The sequence below is a fragment of the Sminthopsis crassicaudata genome, chromosome 2, assembly GCF_048593235.1.
Source record: "Sminthopsis crassicaudata isolate SCR6 chromosome 2, ASM4859323v1, whole genome shotgun sequence".
Lineage (NCBI taxonomy): Eukaryota > Metazoa > Chordata > Mammalia > Dasyuromorphia > Dasyuridae > Sminthopsis > Sminthopsis crassicaudata.
Genome location: NC_133618.1, coordinates 29,344,739 through 29,356,292, shown reverse-complemented (window position 1 = coordinate 29,356,292; position 11,554 = coordinate 29,344,739). Strand labels below are relative to the sequence as shown.

Below are 11,554 nucleotides of genomic sequence, written 5' to 3'. Positions count from 1 at the left end.
TAGAATTTGCAACTATAATAAATGAACAAGAACTTACACAGAACAAAAGGCTACAATTCTGAATCCTGATGAGCCCAGAGTGAGCTTGTTGATTTACTTTTAATTAAATGTGTGTGTATATGTGTGTATATATATATATATATATATATACATATATATATATATATATATATATATATATATATATATATATATATATATATATATATATATATATATATATATATATATATACACGCACATGCACACACACACACATAGACAGGTCTTGGCACTAGAAAGGATAAGCAGGGGGCAGCTAGGTGGCGCAGTGGATAGAGCACCAGCCCTGAATTCAGGAGAACCTAAGTTCAAATCTGGTCTCAGACACTTAACACTTCCTAGCTGTGTGACCCTGGGCAAGTCATTTAACCCCAGCCTCAGGGAAAAAAAAAAAAGAAAGGATAACCAGAGAAATAGATTTATATTACAGAAAGACAATGTTTTGGACAGAAACTTGAATGTGTTTAATATTTCAGTCAGATTTACATGACTATCTGTGAAATGATAACTAATGTTTTATAGAAGCATTTTTAGCTTTTTTTCCAAATGCCTATACAACATCACAGTCATTAATAAATTGTGCTACTTGGACTCTCAGGTATTAGGAAAATGATGAATCTGAGTCTTCCCCACAATCGCTGGATTGCCAATATTCTTCTCAAGTATAAATTATCTGAAATTGTATGAGATTTTAACTAGCATGAATGATTTCATGAATCATTAAATTCACAGTGCTTTACTTCAGTGTGACTTCTCTGATGTTTAGAAAGGCAAGACCTCTGGCTAAAGGTTTTCCCACATTCGTTACATTTATAGGGTTTCTCTCCAGAATGAATAAACTGATGTTCAATAAGGGATGATTTTCGGCTAAATGTTTTTCCACATTTGATGCATTCATAAGGTTTTTCTCCAGTGTGAATAAACTGATGTTCAAGGAGAGATGACTTACGACTAAACATTTTCCCACATTTAATACATTCGTAAGGTTTTTCTCCAGTGTGAATAAGCTGATGTTCAGTAAGGTGTGTGCTCTGACTAAAGGCTTTCCCACAGATATCACACCCATAGGGTTTCTCGCCAGTATGAATTCTCTGATGTTTAGAAAGGCATGAGCTTTGGCTAAAAGCTTTTCCACATTCATTACAATTGTAGGGTTTCTCTCCAGTGTGGATTCTCTGGTGCTTAGAAAGGCAGGAACTGCGGCTGAAGGCTCTCCCGCATTCACTACATTTATACGATTTATCATTAGTATGAATTCTGTGATGCTGCGTAAGGAGTGTGCTCTGGCTGAAGGCCTTCCCACATTCACTACACTCATAGGGTTTCTCTCCAGTATGAATTTTCTGGTGTTCAAAAAGGGAAGAGTTGCGGCTAAAGGCTCTCCCACATTCATCGCATTTGAACGGTTTCTCTCCGGTATGAATTCTCTGATGCTGAGTGAGGTGTGCACTCCGGCTGAACGTTTTCCCACAATCATTACATTCGTAGGGTTTCTCCCCAGTATGAATTCTCTGGTGTTGGTTGAGGTAAGAGCTTTGACTGAAGGATTTCCCACATTCATTACATCCATAAGGTTTCTCTCCCGTATGAATTCTCTGATGTTGAATAAAGTGCGTGCTCTGAAGAAAGGCTTTCCCACATTCGTTACACTCGTAGGGTTTTTCTCCAGTATGTATCCTCTGATGTTTATTAAGGGACGAACTCCGACTGAATGCTTTTCCACAATCATTACATTTGTAAGGTCTCTCTCCAGTATGAATTATATAATGCTGAGTAAGGGTTGAGTGGTCACTGTAAACTTTTTCACATTCATTACATTTATATATTTTCTTCTCCATATCTCCCTGATGTTTAATTATATCTGAATTCTGTTTGAAGTTCTTTTCATGTATATTATATTTATGTAGTGCTTTTTCTATAGGAACTTTCTGTGGAGTAACCAGGGTTGACTTCAGACTATGTTTTCTTCCAAACGGTTTACATTCATGACCTCTTTCTTTAGGAGTCTCATTGTGAGGGACTTGCCACTTATGTCTCTCCTCATTTACCATTTGCTTCTTTAACCAAGAATCACATGCCTGGGTTTCTCTTAACTTGGAGTCTGAGGAACTATCTTGTGATTCCATCACTACCATCTGAAATGATCTTTTTCAGAAATTTACTCCTTTGGAGTAAAGCTTCAAGACCTGGTGTCCCAGTCTGAAAAACAAACAAACAAAAAATTAGTTGGAAGATTTATTTTCCAGTGCCAGGAAAAAGATAATTTTTTTTCCTTTTTGTCTACAAGGAGGATATGACTTTAATATGTCATATAAATGGTTCTATAATCTGGCAGGAAGAAAGGTGATAAAAGGGAATGATGCCTGATGTAAAATGAAGATGATCAAAGAGAACAATGAGAGTATATGAACAATATAGCATAATTTAACTGTTTGGGTTTTTTCGGCTCTATAACACTTCTAGCATTTAGAAGTTGTTTTATTTTTCATTGAGAAGTATATCTTTCTGAGATCTGAATAACTCAATTACCATTATGTTATTTTTTCAAATTAGAAAGATTTTATTAACCATAACCACAGTTCTGTGTTGTTATCATGATATTTCTGGAGAGTTTTTAAGTTAAATCTGTGTTAAAAATGAATGTCACCTGAACTAAAGATCTACTTAGGCTACTTTCAGCTCTATTCCCTTATCCTTTCTGTTTGAAATCAGACTTCCCTATTTGGGTTGATGAGGCTTATAGATCTGTGATGCCTACTTGTTCTTATAGCAGGTGGCTTTTTAGTCCTGTCTTGGGCCAGATGTCACTTTAGAAATGAAGTTTCCTTGCAAATTAAGACATCTCTGAGGTACCACACCTCTCAGATTGGCTAAGATGACAGGAAAAGGGGATGTGGGAAAACTGAAACACTAATACATTATTGGCAGAGTTGCAAATTGATCCAACCATTCTGGAGAGCAATCTGGAACCATGCCCAAAGGGCTGTAAAACTGTGCATATTCTTTGACACAGCAGTGTTTCTACTGGGTTTCTATCCCAAATAAATCTTAAAGAAGGGAAAGAGACCCATATGTGCAAAAATGTTTGTGGAAGCCCCCCTTTTTTTTTTTTTTACTGATAAGGAACTGGAAACTGAGTGGATGCCCATAAATTGGAGAATGGCTGAATAAGTTATGGTATATGAATGTTGTGGAATATTATTGTTCTATAAGAAATGTGATCAGCAGGATGATTTCAGAAAAATCTGGAAAGATCTACATGAACTGATGCTAAGTGAAGTGAACAGAACCAAGAGAACATTGTATACAGCAACAAGCATCACAAGATTATGTGATGATCACCATCAGGTGATTCAAGTCAATTCCAATAGACTTGAAATGGAAAGTACCATCCACATTCAGAGAGAAAACTATGGAGATTGAATATAGATCAAAGCATAGTATTTTCACCTTTGTTGTTGTTTGTTTGCTTGTTTGTTTTTCTTTCTTGTTTTTCCCCATTTGATCTGATTTTTCTTGTGCAGTATGAATATGGAAATATGCTTAGAAGAACTGCACATGTTGAACCTATATTGGATTACTTATTGTCTAGGGGAGAGGGTGGAGGAATAGAGGGAGAAAAATTTGGAACACAAGGTTTTCCAAAGATAAATGTTGAAAACTATTTTTGCATGTGTTTTGAAAAATAAATAGCTATTATTATTTAAAAAAATAAAAAAAAGTTTTATGCAACAGTAAACAAATATAAAAAGAAATGAAGTTTCTTTCTGAGAGGTGTCAGCTGTGGCAGCAAGTGAACAAGATATGGTCCTAGCTTGGATTATCTTTGACCTTCCTGTTAATGCAGTAGTGGGCTTCAGCAAATGAAAACTTTAGATTGCTTCCTACGGCTAATTTCCTGTATATGGCCTCTAAAACTCCTAGAACAGGCTTCTGTGATAAGAAAAGCCCAAGTGCTTCATATGCAATTGAAATTTTATCTGCTAAGTTGGGCTATAGGGCTCCATATTGTTCACAGACTGAAAAACCTAACATTTCTTTAGTGCCACAAATGGCTTGTAAGAGAAATGGAGACAAAGTTTAATAAGAGAATGCCTTCAAAACCACCTAGTATGTCTTCCACATTCACCAGCACATGTAAAGCTCATTATGTGGCCATTGCTTCCATGGTCCAGGGATTCTGTGAAGACAATGTCTAGCAGGAGAGCAAGATATTGCAGGAAGAGGAGAGGTGTGAGAGGACTGGAAGAGGCCTTGACCTTTTCCCCTAAACCACAGTCCAGTTGCTGGCAATCTGTGTTACCCTGACTCTCAGATATCTGCCAAAGCAAAAAGTCTGAGCTTTGCCCATAATAACGTTACTCCCAGTGGCACCTTCATGACTTATTAGGTATTTGATAAGAACCTAGATAAACATGAATGATTTCACATAATCCTTAAAGTCACTGAGTTTTTCAGTGATACTGGCACCAAAATGACTCAAGGTCTTCCCATATTCATCATGTTTACAGGGGTTCTCTCCAGTCTAAATGAACTAGTGTTCAATAAGATGACTTGCAAATGAACACTTCCTGCATTTAAAATACATTTAGAGGTTTTTCTTCAATATAGGGTCCCTCTGAATAAAAGCTTTCATAAATCCATTACACACACAGGACTTCTCTCCAGCATGAGTTCTCTTATGATTATTAATGGATGAATTCTAGCTGAAAACTTTTCTACCATCATTACATTTGCAGAGTTACTTTTCCAGAAAAGAATTAAATGATGTTAAATAAGGGCTGAGCAATAACTAAAGACTTTTCCCACTACTTTTATAAATCTTCCTCCTAATCTTTCCCTAATATCTAATGTCTGAATTCTATTTGAATTTTTTTTTCTGTGTACAAGACATTTATGTAGTCTTTTTTCTAAAATAATTTTCTTTTACATAACAAGAATAGGACTCAAACAAATGATTTCACTGGTGACCTCCTTCTTTAGTGAGAATATTCTTGGGATGATTATTGCTTGTGTTTCATGTCTTTCCTGATTTCCTTGTTTCATTAATCAAGCTACTCTAAACTTTGGGAGTACCAGCGAATATTGCATTTAAATCTTTCCATGATCACAATCTGAGATAATTTCCTGGTTTCATAAATAGCACCTTAAATGTAATTGGAAAGAATTAAAAAAATATATGCATACCAGATCTTCTCTATGCTAGGAAAACTGAGAAGTATTGAGAAGGTAATGAAAGTGAAGAGAAAAATTACAGGGAGCATATGAATTTGCTACCTTTCAAACATGAAGGATGGCAGTATAAGAGGAAAAGTGGAAAAAAAGAAAAGTAGTTTCTCTAGAAAAATTAAGATGACCAAAAGGAATGAAGGGATTAATGGTAAGAAGAATAACTAAGAAAAGGGTTTAAGTAGAGTGAGAGGAGAATGATAGTACTCCAAGTGGTTATATAGTAGCTTAAGGTTTGCAGTGTGCTTTACATATATTAACTCACTGGACCCTCATGACAACCCCAAGGGATAGGTGCTATTTTATGTATATATGCACAAGTATGAACATATATGTATGTATGTATGCATGTATGTCTATATATACATATAAATAAACAAGTTCAGATAAGTCAAATTAATTTTCTGGCTTCACAAAGATAGTAATTATCTAAATCACGATTTAAATTCTTATCTTTATGACTTCAGGTTCTGTATTCTATTCACTGTCCTAACTAGCTATGAGAGAGAAGGATATCTGGGGTTATCAGGGGATATTATTTTAGGAAGTGCTCTCTGCTCCTACCCTAATTAAGGCCCTTATTACCCCACTCTTGAATTATTGTAATAACTTCCTAACTTACCACAAGTTCCAGTTTCTTTCTTCTCCATCCATCATAGTATGTCACCAATAGCTTGATCTGTAATTTAACTCCATTCAATTTTACTAAAATCAGTAATTTCTTCCTAATGTCTACATGATGAAATCATTTTAAATTAATCCTGCTTACTGACTGGAATCATTCTCCTATTTATTACAAGCAACCTCCTCATTTTTGTCCAGTGGAGTTGGAGAAATTTCTATAGTCAAACTATATGTATTTGTGGGTTCAGACATCCCTTGTCTATTTCAGATAGGAGTGAGGTTCTTCTGATATTCACATCCTCCCTTTCCTCTACATCTGCATCCTCTTCTTCTCCTGGATGACAATTAGAAATATATCAGTATATTTTCTTTCTCTTTCTTTTCTTCAAATGGCAATTCACTTCAAGAAACTCTTTTATTTTAATTCAATTTCCTCAATATGCTTTGAAAACATTAAAATTCTGAAAGTACACTTGTTTCTTCCCCTCCTAATAGCATGCCAGCACTATATCATCCAGTTGCTCAAATAATCTTACATTTCTAGATTTCTCTGAACATCTGGATTTGCATTTCCAAGTTCATATTTAGTGGAAGGATTTTCCTCAGAAATCTTGAAAATTCTCTATTGCACTAAGATCTATTTTTGTCTCTGTAAAATTATACTTGACTTTTCAGGTATTCCTGGTTGAAATCCCTGTTTTCCCTATATTCCTGTTAGTTTTTCCTAGTTTTGTTTTTCTTTTTTCATACCATATTGTATTCTAAGGTCTCTTCTCTTTTAGGTAGAAATTTCTAGGTCCTATGTAATCCTAATTGTAATTCTTTGGTACTTGAACTGTTTCATTCTGGATAATTGCAATTTTTCTTTCTTTCACATGGGAGCTCTGGATTTTGGTCATGGCATTTCTGAGACTTTTCCTTCTAGAGTTCCTTTTATAAATGAGTGGTAGATCCTTTCTAATTTTTTTGTTGCCCTTTGGATCTAAACAGTCTCTACATATTATTTCTTGATATATAATGTCTTAAGCTTTTTTTTTTTTTAAATTATGGCTTTTAGGGAGTTCAGTGACTATTAAATTATCTCTCCTTGAGCAGGTCAGCTATTTTTTACATCAGATAGCTTTCATTTTCATCTAATTATTTGATTTCCCTCCTCCAAAACTTCTTGGTATCTCCTAAAAAGCACTGATTTGTGATTGGTTTATTAAAAATTTTCAAGGAGTCCATTTCTTGTGTAATCATTCAATTCATAAACATTTGTTAAGTGCCTATTATGTGCCAGACATTGTGCTAAGTGTTAGAAATACAGAAAAAAAGTCAAAAGACAGTTCCTCCCTCAATGAAGGAGACAACATGTGAAAAAAATATATAAAGCAAGCTATATGCTGGAAAAATAGGAAATAATCAATAGCGGGAAAGCACTGGAATTAGGAGAGGTGGGAGAAGACTTCCTTTAGGAAATCTGATTTTAGGTGGAACTTACAGGAAGCCAGGGTGGTCAGCAGTCAAAGTGCAGGAAACAAAGGATTCTAGGCATTGACAACCAGAGAGAATATTCAGAGCTGAAAAATAATATGTCTCGTGAAATAACCAGGAGGCCATTGTTATTTAATTAAAGAATACACATCAGGGAGAAAAATATAAAGACTGGAAAGGTAGGGAGTTATGAAAGGCTTTTAATACCAAACAGAGCATTTTATATTTGATCATGGAGGCAATAAGGAACCACTGGAGTTTACTGAACGAGGGGGAAGGGGCTGACATGATCATATGTGGGATTTAGGCAAATCATTTTAGTGTCTAAATAGAAGATAGGGTAGAGTTGGGAGAAGATTGAAGCAGATAGACCCCCTACCCTCAATAGCTATTGTAATAGTTCAGGACTGAGGTGATGAGGAGCTACAGCAGGGAGGAGACAGTGTCAGAGGAGAGAAGGGAGTATATGAGAGAGATGCTGTAGAAGTGAAATCTAGGGGAGAGGCAGAAGTGAAATCTAGGAGAGATGCTTCAGAGGGGAAATCTGGGAGAGATGCTTCAGAGGGGAAATCGGGGAGAGATGCTGCAGAGGTGAAATCCAGGAGAGATGCTTCAGAGGGGAAATCTAGGAGAGAGCATGCAGAGGTGAAATGTAGGAGAGATGCTGCAGAGGTGAAATCTAGGGGAGAGGCAGAAGTGAAATCTAGGAGAGATGCTTCAGAGGGGAAATCTGGGAGAGATGCTGCAGAGGTGAAATCCAGGAGAGATGCTTCAGAGAGGAAATCTAGGAGAGAGCATGCAGAGGTGAAATGTAGGAGAGATGCTGCAGAGGTGAAATCTAGGGGAGAGGCAGAAGTGAAATCTAGGAGAGATGCTTCAGAGGGGAAATCTAGGAGAGAGCATGCAGAGGTGAAATGTAGGAGAGATGCTGTAGAGGTGAAATCTAGGGGAGATGCAGAGGGGAAACATAGGAGAGAGGCTGCAGAGGTGAAATGTAGGAGAGATGCTGCCAGGGTGAAATGTAGGAGAGAGGATGCAGAAGTAAAATGTAGGAGAGATACTCCAGAAGTGAAATCTGGGAGAGATGCAGAGGGGAAATCTAGGAGGAGCTTCAGAGGCAAAATTCACAGTCCTTGGCAATAGCTTGCATAAAGGGGATAAGGGTGAGTAGTTCAACATGAGTATATATGGGTATATATGACTTTTAAGCTACTCATTCCCCTTCCAATCCTTTCCTCCAACCTTTCATTTCTTCTGGGTGTTCATATGGTTCTTGGGGAAAATGCTTTTTCCTTTGAGTCTCTTTTCAGTTTTTTTGGAACTTGCAATGATTTTTGATCCTGCTCAGTATTTTCTCTGACTCATCTCTTCAATTTTGGTTCCTAACTAGAGCTTTGTGACAGGGCCAAACTTTACCCTATGTTGCACTTTTGGTGGTCCAGAGCCACAATGATCAGCCCAAAGGAAGGGAAAGATATTCAAGAATGAAATTCGGAAAACACAAAAGTAAACAATTTCAATGAGGATGAAAAATCGATTTTTTTGAAAGCAATATGGAGTCATGGGAAACTTCAACCAAATTAAATTTTGAAAAGAAATAGACAAGTCAAAGTCAAATTAAGAAATATTGAGCACTTATTTTGGGGCAGGCATTGCGTTCAGCACTGAGTATACAAAGACAGCCAGAAGCATTGTCTCTGTCTTCAAAGAGTTTACATATTAGGAGATAACATAAAAAACTAGCCAGATGCACTTCACATGCAAGGTAGATGGAAGAGACTCTGAGGAGAAAGGTCTCGGGTGGGATTTAAACTGTGTTTTGAGTGAAGACTGGGAAGCTAACCTCAGAAGAGAAGCAGGTGAGCCAAAGAGATGCTGAGATGGGAAATAGCATCTAATAAGGTATAAGAAAAGCTTGCTCCTCTGTATAGGAGTCAAATGTCAGAAGACTGGAAAGGCAGAAAAGAAGCAACGTATGAAGAACTTTAATATCAGAAAAAGGAGTTTATATTTAATTGCGAAGGTAAGAGTGGGCTCCTTAAGCAGAGGGTAACGTGGTCAGATATAAGTTTAAGAATAGCTGTTTGGCAACTGGATGGAGGGTGAATTATGAGTAAAACGACGGGAGTTCATTGAAGTAACATGAGCCCGGACGAGGATGGCGGCTGCCTGAGCGGAACAACGGGGTGGCTCATGTTATGAAGGTAGAAGTAACAGTATTTGGCAAGAGATCGGTCCATGAGGTGAGTGAGTGAGGACTCTGGGGTGGCGGAGAGGATGCGGAGTCCTCAGCAATAACAGGAAAACCGGCAGGTGGAGAGAGGACAGATTTTACTGTGATTAAATGGAGTTTGAGGGCGCTCAGGGGAAGCTAGATGAGACTGAAGCTCAGGTTACAGAGGCAGGGAATACTGAGTAATGAAGGATAAATGTGACTGTGGCCCAGTGCTGGGGAATAAAGTGATGTACCTCCCAAGGATGGTGCGTGAGCCAGTCAATAAGCATAAGTACCTACAATGTGCCAGGCACTGGGGATACAAAAAAAAGGCGAAAGATAGTCTGCTCTTGGGGGCCACTAGGTGGCGCAGTGGATAGAGCATCGGACCTGAAGGCAGGAGGACCGGAGTTCGAATATGTGTGACCCTGGGCAAGTCACTTAACCCCAGCCTGGGGGGGGGAAATTAAAAAATAAAAAAAAAGAAGAAAGATAGTCTGCTCTTGGGGGCCGCTAGGTGGCGCAATGGATAGAGCACCGGACCTGAAGGCAGGAGGACCGGAGTTCAAATATGTGTGACCCTGGGCAAGCCACTTAACCCCAGCCTCAGCAGGGGGGGGGGGGGGGGAGAATAAAAAAATTAAAAAATAAAAAAAAAGGCGAAAGATAGTCTGCTCTTGGGGGCCGCTAGGTGGCGCAGTGGATAGAGCACCGGACCTGAAGGCAGGAGGACCGGAGTTCGAATATGTGTGACCCTGGGCAAGTCACTTAACCCCAGCCTGGGGGGGGGGGGGGAATAAAAAATAAAAAAAAAAAGAAGAAATATAGTCTGCTCTTGGGGGCCGCTAGGTGGCGCAATGGATAGAGCACGGAACCTAAAGGCAGGAGGACCGGAGTTCGAATATGTGTGACCTGGGCAAGTCACTTAATCCCCGCCTCAGGGGGGGAAAAAAGGAAAGAGAACAAAGTCTATAAACCACACACGCCCGTGAGCTTGACTGAAGACGAAACTTGGAATGCTGGCAGAACTTTCTATTAAAAATACAATAAGCAGTATTGTGAATTACTAATTTTATAATAAAAATATATTTTATATATTATAATCATTATGTTAGATTATATATAATATTATAACAAGACATGAGAGAGCTGAGCTGCTCCACAAGTAAGAGACAGTAGACTACAAATCTGTCACTGATTAATTAGCTGGGCGAGCGCCCCCGCCTGAGAGCCATGGAAATTTCACGGAAAAGGGCGCAGAGGAAAGGTGAAATAAATACGCGCACTCTGCACGTGTATGCGTTAAACGTATCCCGCAGGCACCCCTAGGGCTGGCCTTCGGGTCACGTGGGCAGCTCCACGCGCTCCGCCCTAGGAACCACAGACGGAGGGGCGCAGGCTGTCCGCCACCGGGGACAAGAGTACAGCAGCGCACGCCGCACTCTATGGCGCATGCGCCACCTCTGTTCTAGACCCCGCCTCCCCGGGCGCGCCCCCGCTCAAATACCAACACGTGCGCGCGGACACCCCAGCACGCATACACAAGCGGCACTCTCACACTTGAAGACACACTTACCTTGCCCACACAACGCACATTCACGAACACGCCTCTACCAGCAAGCGCAGCTCGCGCGGGTCCGGACTCACCTCCTGAGCGGGCGGAGCCGGCTTCGAGCCAACAAAGGCACCCGACGCTCCATCTCACTGAGAAAGCACGCCTGCGCAGACGGGCCCGCGAACTACGATGCCCAGAATCCTCCGCGCTTCACTCCTCTATTTCCCAGAGGCCTCCGCGGCGCGCTCGCCCCAGCTTAACCTGGGGTGCGGGCTGCTGTCGGGGGCTTCCAGCTCTTTGTCCCGTGAGGGACAGTTAGAGGTCGTCTAGACGGTCCCCCTTTTATGCAAAGAAGGAAACGGGCTCAGAAAGGGGAAGCATCTTCCCCAAGGTTGCCCAGAGTTAGCGCCAGG

At 39.6% G+C, this 11,554-nt stretch overlaps 1 protein-coding gene across 1 annotated transcript; it reads right to left on the bottom strand.

The window, feature by feature from the left end:
* Positions 1-627: 627 nt before the first annotated feature.
* On the bottom strand, positions 628-11,317 carry LOC141554051 (uncharacterized). The gene is made up of 2 exons (XM_074285579.1): positions 11,234-11,317; positions 628-2,241 (listed from the first exon to the last, which is right to left on the bottom strand). The coding sequence occupies exon 2, from the start codon at positions 2,175-2,177 to the stop codon at positions 753-755; it is 1,425 nt and encodes a 474-aa protein (XP_074141680.1). The 5' UTR covers positions 2,178-2,241; positions 11,234-11,317; the 3' UTR covers positions 628-752.
* Between the last annotated feature and the right edge of the window lie 237 nt (positions 11,318-11,554).